Here is a 20,564-nt window from a genome sequence, read left to right as displayed (position 1 = left end):
TCTTGAAAACTCAGTGTAGTTACAGGAGAAGCTATACTTTATTATTGATTATATAGTCATCACATGATAGTTCTTTCATACTGTAGACATGTTTGGGGTTAAGAGTATACCTAATATCCACAATTTTAAGAATATGACAATATGTTTTTAAGTATTTTATATTTAATGTAAGGCAAACTTAGAAAAAATCAATTTCTACTACTTACACAAATATTGACAAATACATCTTTAGTGGCATTTCTTGTGTTCACTTTATGAAAAATTAGTCACCTAGTGTCAAGTAATGAGAAAGGGTTGCAAGCTTATGGTGCCCCCAGTGGCCAGGCTTACTTTCAGTTATTTTCACAAGTGTAAAGAGGTAATTTGTCGATATAATTTGTTTTACTGTCTTGTTTGGTTTTGGAAAACGGAGGGCAAAGGAGAAAAGACTATATTTGCTAAATTTGCAGTTTTGCTTTGTCCTTATCAGAAATTTAATGGGCCTTGATGTCTTAAGTTCTTGTATTACCTTTATGTTACTAAAAAACTGAACTGAAACAGTAAAATAGAAACTGAATGAACTGTTTAGGGGCTGTACTATTGTAAGTCAGTGTTTAGCTTCTTCAGATTATTTAACATTTCAGAATTTGTTCTTTAAATATAAAGCAGTTATCAAGGGTTTTAGACCAGGTTTAAAATGTAAATCCATCATGGAAATTGTATTAATACCATCATTTTCAGTGTCTACATAAATAGTAATCTCAGGATTTCCCCGATTTATGCAAAATCTAGATTGTGTTTATTTTTCTGTTAGTTCAGTATTTGTTGTTGTATTCATCATGGCTTAGCTTTGTTTCTGAATATAGTTGTTTCCAGTAAGGCTACAAAAAGGACAGAAAAATATTGATGTTTCTGATTACTTCCTGATGAGATTAACCAAAGGATTACATACAATTCCTTTAAATGTTGCTTTCCTTTGGAGAAAACTTTTTGTTATGGTTTGTGCTTTTGAATAGTAAAAGTACAATTATATATTCAGTTAGCACAGAGTAGATGAATACTTCTGAAATTTTCTGTGCTTTGAGTCATCAGGTCTTAAATGTACTGTGCTAGATACTGCCTGGAAATGCAAAGGAATTTTAGAATTCAGAGCTAATTTTCATTGAGCAAGTCTTAGACCTTTTATACAACATGTTCTCAGAAATCTGTAAGGTTGGTGCTGTCATTCCTATATAACTAAGGTAACAGGCTTAAACTGGTTAAGTAATACTGATATGCCCAAGATCACCCAGCTAATAGACTGTAAATTACACCTGTTTTTAAGTATTTTATATTTAATGTAAGGCAAACTTAGAAAAAATCAATTTCTATTACTTACACAAATATTGAAGTCCTAGAAGGCTTCTTTGAGGGAAATGTGGCTAGCCATTGGGTTTCTTCTGATTTATCTTGGCATTTTGAAACTTAAATTTTCAGAGTCAGGAAGACACACTTCCCGTCGTCTTCCCCAACCCCCAAATATCCACAACAGCTGCCACTGGGCCAGGTCAAAGCTGGAAGCCAGGAATCTAATCCTACTCTCCCGCAAGTGCTGGGACCCAATAATGTGAGCCATCAACTGCTGCCTTTCAAGGTGCCTGCTAGCAGGAAGCTGGAATCAGGAGCAGAGCCAAGACTCAAACACCCAGGTATCAGAAGTGGGCATCCCAACTGGCAGCTTAACTAGTAGACCAAACACCTGCTCCTGTTGCAACTTATACTTGAAGATCAAGCAGCCATTACAATTAACTCTGTCCCTTTTTAATGCCCTTTTTGAAAGCCATCATAGCACATAGTATGACTGTGGACTGCAAAATCAAATTATGTATGAATCCTGACTTTGCCTCTTACTAGCTATGTGAAGTCACTTCTGTGCCTTAGCTCCTAATCTACCTCAAAGGGTGGCTGTGAGGATTAAAGGAGTTAATATACAGTGCCTGAAAAATGTAACACATTATTTTAGTAAGTACTATACATTAAAAGTTAATGAAAAAATAGATTTTTGGAAAAATTTTTAAATCTGCAGTTTTTATATACATGAGAAAAAGATTTTTTTTTTAAAGGGATAGTACACACTAAGATGTGAGTATGAGCAACATTTCATGAGAACGGAAGGGGGTTTCCCACCAAAGTTGGGCTGGTCCCTATGTAGGATAGGGGTAGTATCCTAGTTGAATATTCCATTGAGACAGTTTGGGCAGGGCTTTTATACCACTTGCCTCTGTTTCCCTTTTATAGGAATCTCAGGCATCATGGCATCTCTACTTGGGGCTGCAGTATATATGTGGTCATCATGGTGTCTTCTACATGATGGGAAGGGAGGGTAGGTACTTGATGGTAAATGGGTGTGTCTACCTGTAGCCATGTTAAATCGGCCTGGAAGGGGGTGGGGTTTGTGTGGTGTGGGGTTGCAGCACAGAGGCTTCTGGCAGGCAAAGAGCTCCTGTTTGCTCATTAGCTCCCTGCCTGCCCACATCAGAGGCAGTTCTTGTTGGGTCTGGCATTGTGGCACAGTGGGTTAAGCTGCTGCCTGCATCCCATGTGAGTACCAATTGGAGTCCTGGCTGTTTCACTTCCAATCCGCTTCCCTGCTAATGCATCTGGAAAAGCAACAGAAGTTGACCCAAGTACTTGTGTCCCTGCCACCCACATGGGAGACCCATATGAAGCTCCTGGCTTCATGCATAATTTTTCATATGTAGTTTAATGAACCTATTGAAGAATCTACATAAGCATGGACTTACAAATTTTTTCACCCTAAAACATTTTCCATGAATTTTTTTGAAGTATCCTCTTGTATTAGTTGTATTTATACCTCTGCTTTAAAATCTCTACAAGTTTGTTGATCAGCCTGTTCTACTGTCTTAGCCTTTAGAATCATTTAACCAACATTCATGTCAGATTCACATGAGACCATGAAAATGGTATGATTATTAATCCTAGACATATAGGCAGAAGAATGTTTATAGGTGTTTTTTGAGTATCCACCTTGGGTCATAAGTATCATATTTTAGTATTATACCTTAAGTATCATAATATATACAAATGAATACAATTACATATACATTGATTCTTGAGTCTTGCTACCCTAATTTGTCTGGTGGAACTAATATTACCATGCAGCATATTGATGATGCAGAGTTTAATCTGCAAGTTATGTTTGAGACTCCACTTACATTTGTTTTAAGTGATTGTATCCACTTTTGTTTCCTTAACCTATGAAATGTCAGCACACCAAATTAATTCCTAATACCAAAACATAAGCATAATTAATGGCTTTTAAGGAAGTTAAATGACACAGAACACAAATATACTTTGTCATTTAATTCTTAAGGATTTCTTTTACATCTTAACTATTTAACTATTCTCGGTGTAGTTTTACCACTTAATCACAAGGTTCTTACATGATACACCATCTTTTGAGATAAATTTGAAGTTGAAATAGATCCAAGTTTATTCTTTTAGCCTGCATGCAGTGTTCTGTGACCCAAGATACAGCATATCTTGGTCAATGTCCTTGTAGAATTGAAGAACGTATTATGCTTTTGTTTGGTGTAGTGGGTGTCCTATAAATGTCAGTCCAGTTGGCTTACAAGTAGCATTCAGTTCTTTTGTATTCTTGTTGATTTTCTGTAGATGTAGGGTTTTCAAAAAGTTCAGAGGGGCTGATGCAGTGAGTTAAGCTGCTGTCTGCAGTCAAGGCATTCCCATATAGGCGCTGGTTTGAGAATCAGCTGTTTTGCTTCTGATCCAGCTCCCTGCCAATGGCCTGGGAAAGCAGCAGAAGGCCCAAATCATTGGGCCCCTGTACCCACATGGGAGACCCGGAAACTCCTGGCTTTGGCCTGGCCTAGCCTTGGCTGTTGAGGCCATTTGGGGAATGAACTAGCAGATCATTCTCTGTAGCTCTGACTTAAAATAAAAAAGTTAATGGAAAATATATATTATGAAAAAACTAGATATGGATTTAAAAATTTTTTCTTACCAAAATATTTAATTTCATTTTCCATGAACTTTTTGAAGTACCTCCATATTACTGAGAGGGATGTTAAGAGTCCTTAATTATAATTGTGCATTATTATGTGTCTTTTCAGCAGGTTTTGTTTCATTTACTTTGAATTTGTTAGGTACACATTTAGTATTATGTTGTGGTGAACTGGGACTTTTATCACTAGGACATTGCTTGATACTAACGTAGCCACACCAGCTTTCCTTTATTGTTTACATGGTATATCGTTTTTCATCCTTTTACTTTTTTTTTTTTAAGATTTATTTATTTGAAAGTCAAAGTTACACAGAGAAGGAAAGGCAGAGAGAGAGGTCTTCCACCTGCTGATTCACTCCCCAAATGGTTGCAGTGGCCAGAGCTGTGCCTATCTGGAGCCAGGAGCCACTTCCAGGTCTCCCACATGGGAGCAAGGGCTCAATGACTTAGGCCATCTTCTACGGCTTTCCCAGGCCATAGCAGAGAGCTGGATAGGGAGTGGAGCAGCTGGTATTCAAACCAGCATCCATATGAAATGCTGGTACTGAAGGTGGCGGCTTTACCCACTGTGCCACAGTGCCGGCCCATATCCTTTTACTTTTAACCTGCATATATATCATTTAATTTCTTACAGGAAGCATATATAACTGGTTTATTTTTAGCCTGAATCTGTCTTTGCATTGATATGTCCAGGGCATTTATGCTTAATCTAATTCTTGGCTTTTTTGGATTTAGTTCTACCATTTTATTTGTTTGCTTTCTGATTTTTGTTCCTAGGTCCCCTTTAATACCTTCTTTTAGGTTATTTGAACATTTTTAGGTTTTCTATTTAATAGTCATCATTGATGAATTTAAGTTTTTTAGTGATTGTTCTAGGACCAAGTGTTCTTAATTCTTCAGTATCCAAGAGTGAGCATTTTCTTTTTCAACTACTATTCTCTCACCTGCTGCCAGCTTCTCATATAAATGTTGCAAATGCTCTTGTTTGGGTAACTCAGCTTCTGGAGTTGAGGGAATTTCAAAATCAGAGGAGCTCTGCGAATCTGTGTTTGTGTTAAGATTTAGCAACCTTTTTTCCTCAGATAACTGTTTCCCATCACTTAGAGTGGTTGGTTCCCCAATGCTGGGAACTACAGTTAAACCTGTATCCCTGCTTTTCAAATCAGAGTAAGCATCCTTTGGGTAAAGTACATTTTGTTCCATCTGAGAGGCAGGTATATTCTCTTTGATTTTTGGTCTACAGCCACCTTGGTTCAAAGAGGTAGTATCTCCATTGTTTCTCTCTTGGGAAGATAACAAAACAGTATCCGATTGGCTGTCCCAACCTTGACTTCCTTGTTCTGTTATATGTGTTGACTGAGACGAATTCTGTGAGGAGATATGGGTTGATTCTCCATCAGAGTCACTGAAAAGCTTTGGTGACTGAGATCCCCCTGTTTCTGTGGAGGGAGGTAAGTTCTCCAAACCTTCATCTGTGATTTCATCATTTCTTTTAAAGAATACTTCCCACTGTGGTATATCCATTTCAGCCTTTTGCTGGTGAAGTGTTACAGGGTCCAGGTCTCCTTGCAGTGAAGCTGGGATTTCTAATTCTTCTTCACTTGCACTGTTGGATTCTTCACAATCTACAAAGTTTTCTGAAAGAGAGCTTTGCATACTCTCTGCTTTGCAGCTTCCTATGCTTTGTCTCAGCTTTTTAGGCTGGGTTTCTGATACTGTCGTTGTTGAAAATGCTTCTGGGTGAAGAGTTTGCTGGTATGGAACCTTGTGCCTTAAAGGTACTGGCAGAGGATCATCAAAGAGCTCATCATCTTCCTCTTCTGTAGGACAAACAAAACAGGTTTAAAAGGAAACAAGGTAAAAGAAGCCAGTTTGGGCTGTTTAAGTCTGTTTTTCAGTCAGGTTTGCAAACCTGGCCTTAGCTAATAGATGCCCTTGCTGCTTCAATGCTTTCCCTCTGAACATTTGATTAATACCTATTTGGTGCACAAGTCTGTGAATGATACTAAAACTGATTAAGTTTATTTTGGTGTGATAAAATTTTGAAATTACAAAATGGCCGTGGGAAATGGGTTTTATGAAAACACTATCATAGATTTCAATTTTTTTGCACAAAAATGCACTTGTCCAAGCTACATATAGTTTAAATAAGCTTTAAACATAATACTGAATAAACACATTAAATTTCAGTAACTGAAAGTCAACAATTTCAATGATTTTTAAGTATGCTTCATTGTAAATTCTGAAAATCAGAAAGCACAAAATTAGAGGTAAACAAGTATTTTCCCACCTTCTTGTAAATGCCCCAACACAACTTTTTTTTTTTTTTTTTTTTGACAGGCAGAGTGGATAGTGAGAGAGTAGATAGTGAGAGAGAGAGAGAGACAGAGAGAAAGGTCTTCCTTTTGCCGTTGGTTCACCCTCCAATGGCCGCTGCGGCCAGCGCGTCTCGCTGATCCAAAGCCAGGAGCCAGGTGCTTCTCCTGGTCTCCCATGCGGGTGCAGGGCCCAAGCACTTGGGCCATCCTCCACTGCCTTCCCGGGCCATAGCAGAGAGCTGGCCTGGAAGAGGGGCAACCAGGATAGAATCCGGCGCCCCAACCGGGACTAGAACCTGGTGTGCCGGCGCCGCAAGGTGGAGCATTAGCCTGTTAAGCCACGGCGCTGGCACAACTTGTTCTAAGGCTGAACTTTCTTACCAATAACAGACGTAGCTAAACAAAAAAAATTGTAAGAGCCAGTAAAATAATGGACCAGAGAAAATGGCATGCTGAGACCAAACCTAATTCTTAAAAGATCTAGTTTTCTGTTTTGACTTATAATTGATCTTATCCTTTATTCCTAAAGGTTTTAAAGTGATATAGTTCTTATATTTGTAATAATATTGGTTGCCAGGATATGACTTTGTTTTAAGCCATGGGTTATATGACACTGAGCAGTTCTATGTTAGAATTCTGACTGTATCAGTATCATGGTATAACTGTACAACCCATCCTCTGTCAGAACATTTTCACATCATTTCACCTAGATGTATGTGACAGTAAAACTATGAAAAAGAAGAGCCATAGAAGACTGAGATGAGCGCTAAAACCCTTAAAACTTAATAAAAACATTTAATCTCAACAGTTAAAATACCATTATAATTAACAATCATAAAAATCAATGCATGGATAATTTTCACCACCATTCATTTTCTGATGTCTATAAAAAGTGGTATAACCGTACTGGAAGGCGATTTGGCAGTATTTCTACAATTTAACGCAACAATATGTGAAACAAACTTAGGCTCATGTTGTTCATATTATTTATAAAACTGAAAAGTTCAAAATAATACACTTTGTACACATCATACAGTCCTAATGAAAAGTATGCAACTGTTAAATTGTTTTTGAATACCACAAGAACAGTTTTCCAATAAATTTTTGAAGAAAATATATACACAGATACATGTGTATATACTCATATACATGTAAAAGTGATCTAAGCTCTTTTCTGGCCTGTATGTAACTATACAGTCTTAATAGTTGTCATACTACTGAAATAATCTGACAACTCTGAGCACTTCTTTCCAGTCCCTGAGTGTCTTTCCTGTTTTTACCTCACTGCCCTGAGCCCTACCTGGACTGCAGGCTATTTCTCCACAATCCTAAGAGTCTTATTCAACAGAAATTTGGTTCTTTATTCTAGTATTACACATTCTTCTCACCAGTGCATGGAACTTCCTCTAGGGTAGAACATATGCTAAGTTATAAAGCAAGTCTCAGAAATCTAAAAATATAAAAATCATACCATGCATCTTCTCTGACCACAATGGAATGAAACTGGAGATCAGAAACTCAAGAATCTCTAGAACATAAGTGCAAATACATGGAGACTGAACATGCTTCTGAATGAACAGTGGGTCATAGAAGAAAACAAAAGAAATAAACTGTTGAGGAACAGGTTTTTTTTCATACTATTTGTTGAACTCTTTATTTACTTAGTATAGTTAATGTTCTGTGTGTAAAGTTAATTGAAAATAGATTTTAGGAGGAAGAAGGGTGGGAGAGCGGATGGGAAGAACCACTATACTCCTAAAGTTACATTTATGAAATGCATGATGTTTGTATACCTTAAAGAAAAGGTTTCTGTGGGGGGAGGAGAGAAAAACTAAAGGGCCTGAAAGACTGCTGAAAAATTGTGAAGAGATAACAGAGATTTTAAGACACAAGAGAGAATAATAAAGTCAATAGAACACATGGGCTAAACTATCACACCTGTTGCTTAAAATACATCTAAAACACCTAAAGAGATTAACACTGAAAGGCTGTTTAGAAATTGATAGCTGTACAAATATAAGTTATAAAAATTACTATAATATGTACATTAGTAAGGAACAAAAAGTCTAAAGAATCTAGAAACAAAGTCAAAGATAACAAAGCTTTTAAAAGACAAAGCAGGAAACAAATGTACATCAAAACAAATTTAAACCTGTGAACCAATTGACATCAAAAACAAGAGTGGGTTAGGTAGATATATTAAAAGTACTGAAGTTTAAAAGAAAAAAAAAGGACTTTGTTACCAGGTAAGATGGAATATCAGGGAGTAGATTGTAACCTCCCACCTGAAACAACCACCCAAATGTAAGAAATGGTGGCTCTCAAGAAATGACATTATACAATAAACAACAATGACATGTGAGAAGCTAATGAGGCAAGTCCTATGACTGCACAGCTCACTGCTTTGATATCTGAGTAGAGCCCATCAGTATCCTCGAGGTGTGAAATGGGACTGAGTTTGAGGAAGTCAAGGGAGCTAGAGTTTACAGAGCAGAGGTGCTATGAGGAGAGTGCTGCTCTTAGAACTCAGGAGCTGCGGAGGGAGCTGCTTGGGTGTTCAGTGCACTGAGCAGCAGAAATTCTTGTGAGCAAACTACTTGAAGCTTGGGAACAAATCACTCAGAATGAAATGAAACACTGCCTGTTCTTCAAAGCTCCATGGGCACTGGTAAAACACAGACTTCCCTCAGTAGTGGAGAAAGTTAACCCTAGGCTAAATGCTACTCTGGTTTCACTTCAGAAAGATGAACAAGCTACACAATAACATGTTAATTACATGCTAGAACCTCAAGAACATTTTTTGAAATTAAAAATTATGCAGGACCAAACAAGTGCATGGCATGCAAGAAAAAAATTCCGTTTAATGAGGGGGGAGAAATAGAAACTGACCCAGAAATTGTAGAACATTAATCAGTTCTCAGAAGTTTAGATCAAGCAATAGCAATAAAAGAAAGACACACTGAAAGACTCCACTGTCAAAAAAGCTATAGACAAAAAACATTCGTTAATCTGACAAAGGACTTAGACTATAAAATATCACTATAAGATCAGTAAATCAATTATATGGTTTATCATGTGATTGTCCTTGCTTACCCATTCTACCATTGCCAGCCTTTGCCAGGTGCTGGACTAATGGGACTGCCCAGTCCTGAACTTCCAAACTGTAAGCTTTCCAAGAAGCTCCTCTCAGGTACTTTAAAATAATGAAAAACTGATGAATACAGAAAATGGGTACCATTAGTGAAGTCATGACTATTAACTATACCTGAAGATGTGGAGTAGCCTTGGAAATTGGTTTACTGGAAAAGTTGGAAGACGCTAGAGAAAGTTGAGAATGCTTTCAGCAGCATATTGTAGAAAATTCTGCTGAGGGTTTATAAGCCCAAATGCTAGTAGGAATGTAGACATTGAAGGCCATGCTCATGAGTTTTCAGATGGACATGGGGATCCTACTGGGAACTGGAATAAAGGTCATCCTTGCCACACTGTGCCAAGGAATAGGGCTGAATTGCACCCCTGAAACTGGGAGGCTGAACTTCAAGATGGACTGGTTTGTTAGATGGAGAATTCAAAGTAGCAAAGCATTCAGGCTACAGCATGGGTTATTACCATAAGAATCAGGAGCAAAAGGGAGAACAGAAACATTCATAAAGTTTCCAGCCTGGCCAGAGAAGGAATGAAGAAAAAATTTGTTCAGGACAGCAAAGTGAGGTGGAGAAATCACTTGCTAAAGAAGTTAGTCTAAGTAAAAGGGAGCCATGTGCTAATGGGGAAGACAGAGACTGAGGGCACTTCTATCATAGTCCCATCAGGCCTAGAAGTGTAGATTTGTGTTCAAAGATCTTCCAGGGCTAAATGCTTTCAGAAAGGAACCCCAGGGGACCTTGCTCAACCAAAACCAGCTCTGGATTCTGGCTTGCTAAGTGCAGTTAAGATTCCTGCTAAAGGCACACCTTGGCATTGTCCACAGGTTGCAGGTTTTGTAGATGTACAGAACAGAAAATAAAGTCATGGCAGTTTCCATTAAGATTTCAAAGGAAAGCCTGCAGGGCCACGCTCTGAAGTTGTGCTATTGGGTAAGAGACCTGCATTGGGCAGTGCATAGTGAAGCTGTGAGAATGCACCTGCATGGTCGGTGCCATGGCTCAATAGGCTAATCCTCCACCTGCAGCGCCGGCACACCAGGTTCTAGTCCCGGTCAGGGTGCCGGATTCTGTCCCGGTTGCCCCTCTTCCAGTCCAGCTCTCTGCTGTGGCCTGGGAGTGCAGTGGAGGATGGCCCAAGTCCTTGGGCCTTGCACCCACATGGGAGACCAGGAGAGACACCTAGCTCCTGGCTTCGGATCAGCGCAGTACGCTGGCCGCGGTGTGTTGGCCACATTGCGCCGGCCGCGGCGGCCATTGGAGGGTGAACCAATGGCAATGGAAGACTTTTCTCTCTCTCTCTGTCCACTCTGCCTGTCAAAAAAAAAAAAAGAATGCACCTGCAGAGGAGATCCCCAGAAAAGTGGAGGTACCAGCAAGATGAAACACCCACCATGGAAAGCTGCAAGCAATGTACCCGGCAAGCCTGTGAAAGCCACACAGAGCAGCGATGTGGACAAAGACACACACATAGTGGAATACAGGTAGCTAAAACAAAACCATCGTCTATTGCTGTCAATGTTATTACTTAAAAGGAGGAAAAGAACTGACGTTACTGTTTAATACCTACAAAAGAATCTAAACTGGTAAGATTGCTATGTAAACAGATAGAATACAGTTCTGTAGATTTTTTTTATAAGCCAAATAAAAGTTCCCTGTTTGTAAAATACCTTAAACACACACACTCACACATATATAGAATGGCTATAGTAATAATTAAATTAGTATGTAAAGGAAATGGAATCTATATCTTTGCAGTTCTGAAAATATTAAAATGTACATAAACCTCCTGTTATACAGGCTGAATGTATCTCTTCAAAACTGATACATCTGATCCCTAACTTCCAGTGTGCTTAGCTGGAAATGAGGCCTTTAAAGAAATAAGTAAGGTTCAGTGCAGTCATAAGGGTGGGGCCCTGATCTGGTAAGATTAGTGTTTTTAGAAGAGATATCAGAAAGCTCTGTCACACATAGACTCTTCCCTCACCCTGTGTATGCACACACTAAGACCAGACCATTTTTTTTTTTTTTAATTTGACAGGTATAGTTATAGACAGCGAGAGAGAGACAGAGTAAAAGGTCTTCTTTCCATTGGTTCACTCCCCTAATGGCCGCCACGGCCAGCGCTGCGCTGATCAGAAGCCAGGAGCCAGGTGCTTCCTCCCAGTCTCCCAAGCGAGTACAGGGACCCAAGCACTTGGGCCATCCTCCGCTGCCCTCCCGGGCCACAGTAGAGAGCTGGACTGGAAGAGGAGCAACCGGGACTAGAAACCGGGGTGCCGGTGCCGCAGGTAGAGGATTAGCCAAGTGAGCCCCAGTGCTGGCCCTAGACCAGACCATTTAAACACAAAAGACAGATGGCAGCCACCTATAAGACAAAAGAACCTCAGAATGAGACATGTCTTACCAGCACCTTGCTATTGGACCTACTAGCATCCATACCTGAGAGAAATGCCTGTTTAATTAAGCACTCCATCTGGTATTTCATTATGATAGCCTGAGCAGACTACAGTGCTGTGACCCATAAATTCTAAATATCTACACAGGAGAAATAAAAACATATCCAGGTTAAGACTTTAACACGCGCTGGCACTGTGGTTTAACAGGCTAATCCTCCGCCTTGCGGCGCCGGCACACTGGGTTCTAGTCTCGGTTGGGGCGCCAAATTCTATCCCGGTTGCCCCTCTTCCAGGCCAGCTCTCTGCTATGGCCCAAGTCCTTGGGCCCTGCACCCGCATGGGAGACCAGGAGAAGCACCTGGCTCCTGGCTTCAGATCAGCGAGATGCACCAGCCGCAGCGGCCATTGGAGGGTGAACCAACAGCAAAAAGGAAGACCTTTCTCTCTGTCTCTCTCACTATCCACTCTGCCTGTCCAAAAAAAAAAAAAGACTTTAACACAGAGATTTTACTTAAAATTGGGAGAAACCCAAGTGTCCATTAGTTCAGTGGATAAATAAAATGGGATATTGGAGCCAGCACTGTGGCACAGTAGGTTAATCCTCTGCCAGTGGAGCCGGCATCCCCTATGGGCACTGGTTCTAATCCCAGCTGCTCGTCTTCTGATCCAGCTCTCTGATATGGCCTGGGAAAGCAGTGGAAGATGGATCAAGTCCTTGGGTCCCTGCACCCATGTGGGAGAACCAAAAGAAGCTCCTGGTTCTTGGCTTCAGATTGGCTCAGCTCTGGCTGTTGCAGCCATTTGGAAAATGAACCAGCAGATAGAAGACCTTTCTCTCTGTCTTCCTCTCACTATCTGTAACCCCTAACTCTCAAGTAAATGAAGTCTTTTTTAAAAAAAAAGGGGGGGGGGGGAGGGGGCCGGCACTGTGGTGCAGTGGGTTAATGGCCTGAAGTGCCGGCATCCCATATGGGCACTGGTTCTAGTCCAGGCTGCTCCACTTCCAGTCCAGCTCTCTGCTGTGGCCTGGGAAAGCAGAAGATGGCTCAAGTCCAGGGGCTCCTGCACCCGTGTGGGAGACACAGAATAAGCTCCTGGCTCCTGTCTTAGGATGGGCGCAGCTCTGGCCATTGTGGCCATTGGGAAGTGAACCATCAGATGGAAGACCCCCCCACCCCCGTAACTCTTTCAAATAAATTAAAAAAAAAAAAAAAAAAAGGAAGTGCAAATTGATTTAAAAATAAAATGTGGTGCTACCCATACAATGGAATATTGGTTGGGGAAAAAAAAAAAAAAAAGGAATGAAATACCGACACATGCTATAGCATGTTGATAAGCCTTGAAAACATAAAATTAATTCAAAAGAACCAGACACAAAAGACCAAAGGTTGTATGATTTCCCTTGTATGAAATGTCCAGGAAAGGCATTTATGTAGAACAGATACAGTGAAGCTTTCCTACCAAAGACGATCTATATATTTATAACATTCACATGCCATACACAATTATTGAGTTGAAAATTAGCCTATTATGGATTTATTAAATTTTGAGTCCCACCTGTGGTTGCCTTGGCAGGGCCAGAACAAGTAATTTCATGGGCCTTACACAGCCTTACACAGCCAGCAGGCCAGACATTCTATATCTCGATGCAGACCATAGTTTAGTGGTTGTCTAAGACTGAGAGTGGAAATGGGAAGTGACTGGAGATAGATACAGTTTGTTTTGGAGAAATGTAAATGTTCTGAAATTACTGGCTTCAGATTGGCTCAGCTCTGGACAACTTTTACACAAATAGTCATGGAACTGGGGCCGGCACTGTGGTGTAGTGGGTTAACACCCAGGCCTGATGCACCGGCATCCCCTATGGGCGCCAGTTTGAGACCCAGCTGCTCCACTTCCTGTTCAGCAATCTGCTATGGCCTGGGGAAGCAGTGGAAGATGGCCCAAGCCCTTGGGCCCCTGCACCCACTTGGGAGATCCGGAAGAAGCTCCTGACTCCTGGCTTCGGATTGGCACAGCTCTGGCCGTTGCGGCTAAGTGGGGAGTGAACTATCGGATGGAAGACCTCTCTCTCTCTCTCTCTCTCTCTCTCTGCCTCTCCTCTCTCTGTGTAACTCTGCCTTTCAAATAAAATAAATAAATCTTTAAAAACTGAAGTCATGGAACTATTCACCTAAAGGTGAAATTTATGATATAATAATAAAAGCTTAAAATTGACAGTCTAAGATAAAATATTAATATATTGTCGAGTTTATAGCAGACATAAAATGTATAACACTAATAGCAGAAAGACTGGGGGGGGATGAATGGAAGTATACTTTTAAGGTTCTTATACCTCAAGTAGTATATTTTTTCATTCTAATGCATTACACTACAAACTAATGAACACTACAAACTACTGAAGTATGACACAGGAGTTAGAGCCAATATGTTAAGAAATTAAATAGAATCAGTACTCAGTTGACCCAAACAAAGGCAAAGATAAATAGCAAGATTACAAATTTGCACCTAATCATATCAGTACATACATTAAACCCAAGTGGTCTAATTAAAAGGCAGAAATTATCAGATAAATTGTAAAAAACCAAGACAACAATATTCTGTCTACAGGAAGCCCACTTTAAAGATGAGTTAAAAATATGAGAGGTCAGGGATTGAAAAGGGGAGGTGAATTTCACCTAGTGGTCAAGACAATGGCTAGGAGGCCGATGTCCAGCTCTGCTCCTGACTAGCTCCTGCAAATGCAGACCCTGGGATCCAGTGGTAATGACTCAAGTAACTGAGTTCTTGCCAACCATGTGGAAGATCTGGATTGACTTCCAGCTCCCAGATTTGGCCTTGGCCCAGCTCTGGCCACTGTGGGCATGCAGGGAATGAACCAGTGCAAGGAGCTTTCTATCTCTCTGCCTCTCAAATTAGCAAGGAAAATACAAAAAAGATACAGCATGCTTATACTAATCAGAAGGAAATGGAGTGGCTATATTAATATCTGATAAAGTTGATTTCAGAACTAAGAATTTTACCATGGAAAAAGTCATCCCCTAAAGATCAGGGATAAGACCCTCAAGAGGAAATAGTGGTCGTAAGCTGTGTGTACCTGATAGCAATGCTTCAGCTAGATGAAGAAAAACTGATAGAAGAGCAAAGAGAAATAGACAACCCCAGACTACAATTGATGGAACAAGAAAATCAGCACAGATGCAGACCTGAACAACATCATGAACTGACTTAACTGATGTAGAACAGTTCACCCAATAACAGCAGTACATATATTGAAGTACACATGAAATTCTTACCAAGACAAAACATTCTGGACCATAAATTTCAATTAAAGTCATACTTTAGTATGTTTATTGGCCACAGTAAAATTAGAAAAGAGAATTATCTCTAGAAAATCCTCCCAAATTTGTAAACTAGGTAACTAAATAACCCACGAGTTTAAATAAAATCATAGGAAAAATTTTAAATAGTTTTTAGCTGAATGAAAATGAAGGCAAGAAAGATTTGTGGGATGTTGCTAAAAAAGGAAATTTATAGCATACTAAGTGCATAGCGCTGGCATCCCATTATGGGCGCCAGTTCATGTCTCCATGTCCCGGCTGTTCCTCTTCTGATGTATATCTCTGCCTATGGCCTGGGAAATCATTGGAAGATGGGCTAAGTGCTTGAGCCCCTGCACCCCTGTGGGAGCTCTTGGCTGCTGGCTTCTGGCTTCGGATCAGCCCAGCTCCAGCCACTGCAGTCATCTGGGGAGTCAACCAGCAGATGGAAGGCTTTTCTGTCAGTCTTAGCCCTGCACTTCTCTAACATTGCCTCTCAAATAAATAAAATTGTAAAAAAAAAGAGAGACTCGAAATAAGTTACCTTAGCTTCTACATTAAGAAATGTAAAAATCAGAGGCTAGCACTGTGGCATAACAGGTGAAGCCGCCGTCTGCAGTGCTGGCTTCCCATTTGGATGCCGGTTCGAATCCCAGCTGCTCCACTTTTGATCCCACTCTCTGCTATGGCCTGGGAAAGCAGTCGAAAATGGGCCAACTCCTTGGGCCCCTGTTCCCATGTGGGAGACCTGGAGGAAGCTCCTAGCTCCTGGCTTCAGATCAGCGCAGCTCCAGCCATTGCATCCATCTGGGGAGTGAACCAGTGGAAGGATGACCCTCCCTCCCTCCCTCTCTCCCTCCTCCCTCCTTCTCTCTCTCTCTACCTCTGCCTTTCAAATAAAATAAATAAATCTTCAAAAAAAGAAAAAAGAAAAGGAAAGAAAAGAAATGTAAAAATCAGGGCCAGCATTGTGCTGCAGTACGCTAACCTCCACCTGTAGTGCCAGCATACATTTGGGCACTGGTTCTAGTCCCAGCTGCTCCTTTTCTGATCCAGCTCTCTGCTATGGCCTGGGAAGGCAGTGGAAGATGACCCAACTGCTTGGGTTCCTGCACCTGTTATGGGAGACTTGGAAGAAGCTCCTGGCTCTTGGTTTCACATCAGCCCAGCTCCAGCCATTGCAGCCATTTGGGGAGTGAACCAGTGGACTGAGGACCTCTCTGTCTCTCCCTCTCTCTGACTATAACTCTGACTCTCAAATGAACAAAGAAAATCTTCAAAAAAATGCAAAAATCAACAGCAAATTAAGCCCAATGTAGGCACATGAAAGGAAATAAGACTGGAAAGAAATCAATGAAACAGAAACAAATCAGAAAAATTAGTGAAACCAAAAGCTCGTTCATTAACATTACTAAAATTGGTAAACTTCTGTAAGACTGATTTTTTTTTTTATTTGACATAGAGTTAGACAGTGAGAGAGAGAGAGAGAGAGAGAGAGACAGAGAGAAAGGTCTTCCTTCCATTGGTTCACACCCCAAATGGCTGCTATGGCCAGAGCCAGGTGCTTCCTCCTGGTCTCCCATGCGGGTGCAAGGGCCCAAGCACTTGGGTCATCCTCCACTGCCCTCCCGGGCCACAGCAGAGAGCTGGACTGGAAGAGGAGCAACCAGGACTAGAACCTGGCACTGCAGGCGGAGGATTAACCAAGTGAGCCACGGCACTGGCCCCAGACTGATTTTTAAAACACTAGACAAATTACTAATATCAGGAGTGAAAGTTTAGATCCTAAAAGATATTAAAATAAGGGAATATTATGAACTGTTTATGCCAAGAAAATTCACTAATTTGGATGAAATGGACATTTTTTAAAAGATTCAAATTGCCAAAGCTCATACATAAACTTGAATAGCCCTGTACCTAATAAATCCAATTTTTAGTTAAAAACTTTCCAGTAAAGAAAATTTTTAGCCCAAATGGATTTCATGGTGAATTCTACCAATCACTTACGAAATATTTAATGCAAATCCAGGCCAGTATTGTGGCTCAGCAAGTTAAGCTGCAGCTTTTGATGGCCGCATCCCACATCTGAGTGCCAGCTTGAATCCCATCTACCTGGGAGGCAGAGAAGATTGCCCAACTAGTTGGACCCCTGCCACCCATGTGGGAGACCAGGAGGGAGTTTCTGAATCCTGGCATTAGCCTGGCACAGACCTGGCTGTTGCAGCCATTTGGAGTGCAAACCAGCAGAAGAAGATATCGCTGTCTCTCCCTCTATCACTCTGCCTTTAAAATAAATAATTTTTTAAAAAATATGTAAATTCTTGATGAACTTTTCAAGAGACTATATGGTAAAGGAATATTTCACAATAATAAAGCCTGCAGTACCCCGATATTAAAAGCACATAAAAATGTTAGATTACACATATTTACCACAACTGCAGACCAATATCTCTTCTGAAGCTAGATGAACAAATAGTCATAGAATTTTAGAAAGTCATGTCCAGGGGCTGGCACCGTGGCTCACTTGGTTAATCCTCCGCCTGCGGTGCCGGCATCCCATATGGGCGCCGGGTTCTAGTCCCGGTTGCTTCTCTTCCAGGCCAGCTCTCTGCTGTGGCCCAGGAGGGCAGTGGAGGATGGCCCAAGTGCATGGGCCCTGCACCCCATGGGAGACCAGGAGGAAGCACCTGGCTCCTGGCTTCGGATCGGCGTGGTGCTGGCCGTAGCGGCCATCTGGGGAGTGAGCCAACGGAAGGAAGACCTTTCTCTGTCTCTCTCTCTCTCACTATCTATAACTCTACCTGTCAAAAAAAAATTCAATTGTATTCCTATATAAAGTAAATCAGGAATTTAAACTTAAAAAAAAAAACACATATAATAGTATCTTAAATATTGAAATATTTATGGATCTAACAGAAGATGTGCAAGACCTCTACACTCAATAGTATAAAACATTGCTGAGAGAAACTGGAGATGAATTATATAAATTGAGAAATATACTATGTTCATATATCTCAAAATTCAATATTGTCAGTTCCTCCCAAATTGCTCAACAGACTTAGTAAATCTCCATTGAAGTCCTAGGAAAGGACATTTTTGTACAAATTGACAAGATGCTTCTAAAATGCATACAGAAATGCAAAGATCCTAGGACAACTGAAACAACTTTGCTGGCTCCCGGCTTCAGATCAGCACAGCACCAGCTGTGGTGGCCATTTGGGGAGTTAACCAACAGAAGGAAGACCTTTCTCTCTGTCCTCTCTGTCTCTGTCTCTAACTCTACCTGTCAAACTACAAAAAAAAAAAAAAAAAAAAAAAAAAGTTGCAGAACTTACATCACCTGACTTCAGGACTTACAAAGCTACTATCAAGACAATTGGTACTGATGTCAAGATGAACAAGATTATGGAACATAATAAAATCCAGAATCAGACTCCTATATATATGGTCAGTTCATTTTCAACAAAAATATAAAAACAATTCATAGAGAAAATGGAACATAACAAAATCCAGAATCCAGACTTCTTGTATGTGGTCTGCTCATTTTCAACAAAATCATAAAGACAATTCATGGAGAAAAGAGTCTTTTCAACAAATGATTCAAGAATGTTTGAATATCCAGAAAAAATTACCTTAGATTTGCACTTGTACCAAATACAAATAAATAAATAAATAAATAAAAGTTCTAAATGTAAAACTGCAACAAATTCTGGGAAAGCATATAAAAGAAAATATTGGCGACCTTGAGTCTGGCAAAGATTTCTTGTCTATAATACAAAAAGTAAAATTTGATAAATTGATTTGATCAAAATTTGAACTTTCTGTTCATCAAAAGACTATTTTAAATGACTGAAAAGATGTGCCATAAACTAGGAGAAATCTGCAAAGCATATAACTGATTAAAGACAAAAAAAACTTGTACACAGAAACTCAGACAACTCAATAATAATGTGATTAAACAATTTAAAAATGAGTAAATATGTGAATAGGCACTTCAAATGAAGATATAGAGATGCACATTAACAGATACTTAAACTCTGCCAGTCATTAGAGAAATGCAAATCAGGTATCACTACACACCTGTTAGGATACCGAAACTCAAAACTTTAACCATACTAAGTATTGGCAACAATGTAAAACAACAGGGAACTCTCATACATTTCTGGCAGAAATGCAAAATGGTCCAATTACTTTGAAAGCCAATTTGGTAAATAGCTTTAAGTAAGTAAGTAGCTTTAAGATACAGCTTCCGGATGACCCACTGCTAGGTATGAAAGCCTATGACGAGGCCGGCGCTGCGGCTCAATAGGCTAATCCTTCGCCTTGCAGCGCCGGCACACCGGGTTCTAGTCCCGGTCGGGGCGCTGGATTCTATCCCGGTTGCCCCTCTTCCAGGCCAGCTCTCTGCTATGGCCCGGGAGTGCAGTGGAGGATGGCCCAAGTGCTTGGGCCCTGCACCCCATGGGAGACCAGGAGAAGCACCTGGCTCCTGCCTTCGGATCAGCGCAGTGCGCCGGCCGCTGCGCGCTGGCCGTGGTGGCCATTGGAGGGTGAACCAACGGCAATAAAGGAAGACCTTTCTCTCTGTCTCTCTCTCACTGTCCACTCTGTCAAAAAAAAAAAAGAAAGCCTATGACGAGACAAAAGTTTGTACATAAATGTTCGTAGTAGCTTTCTTTGTATAACCAAATATGAGAAACAATCCAAATTTACAACAGGCAAATGGGTCAGCAAATTGCAGTATATTCATGTGGTGGACTACTACTCATCAAGAAAAAATACTGAATTATTGTGCATTCAGCATAAATGAATCTCAGAATAAATATGCTGGGTGAAATAATCCAGACATACACTATATATTTCATTTACTTAAAATTGTAGAAAATGAGCAAATGTATGATGACAGGAAAGCAAATCATTGGTTGCCTTGGGATGAGAGGACAGGGAAAGAATTACAGAGTCTCATAAGGATCAACAGATATTTTCAGTACCTTAATTACAGTCATGGTTTCTCAAGTGCATGACTATATAAAAATTTATGAAATTGTAATCATTAAACATGTGTAACTTATAGCATATCAATTATACTTCAGAAAAGTTGGTTTTTAAAAAAGCATAAAACTAAGTTTGCATATAACAAGGAATAAAGATGTATTAGATTTAATATTTGAAATTCATGGAACTGAATTCTAGGACGTTTTAATTATTTCTTTTAAATGTGCTTTTTTTTTTCAGATACTACTAGTACAGGTTTGCTGCACTGGTCCTGGAACTGACATCTAGATGTTTTTGAATTAGTTTCTTTACATGAGTGGAATGCAAAAGTTGATGTGAGACATACCTGGATTAGAATCCCAGCCCCATCACTTGCTTCCTCTAGA

The 20,564-nt window shown here is 40.3% G+C and overlaps 1 protein-coding gene across 1 annotated transcript in view; it reads right to left on the bottom strand.

Moving 5' to 3' along the window:
• Window positions 1–916: 916 nt before the first annotated feature.
• Window positions 917–20,564, bottom strand: part of DCLRE1C (DNA cross-link repair 1C) — a 59,286-nt gene continuing 39,638 nt past the window's right edge. The window contains 2 exon segments of the mRNA XM_062210487.1: window positions 917–4,930; window positions 4,933–5,823. Coding sequence (XP_062066471.1) covers window positions 4,833–4,930; window positions 4,933–5,823 — 989 coding nt within the window. The 3' untranslated portion in view covers window positions 917–4,832.

Source organism: Lepus europaeus, chromosome 14 (genome assembly GCF_033115175.1).
Source record: "Lepus europaeus isolate LE1 chromosome 14, mLepTim1.pri, whole genome shotgun sequence".
Classification (NCBI taxonomy): Eukaryota; Metazoa; Chordata; class Mammalia; order Lagomorpha; family Leporidae; genus Lepus; species Lepus europaeus.
This window is presented reverse-complemented; position numbering and strand designations above follow the sequence as displayed.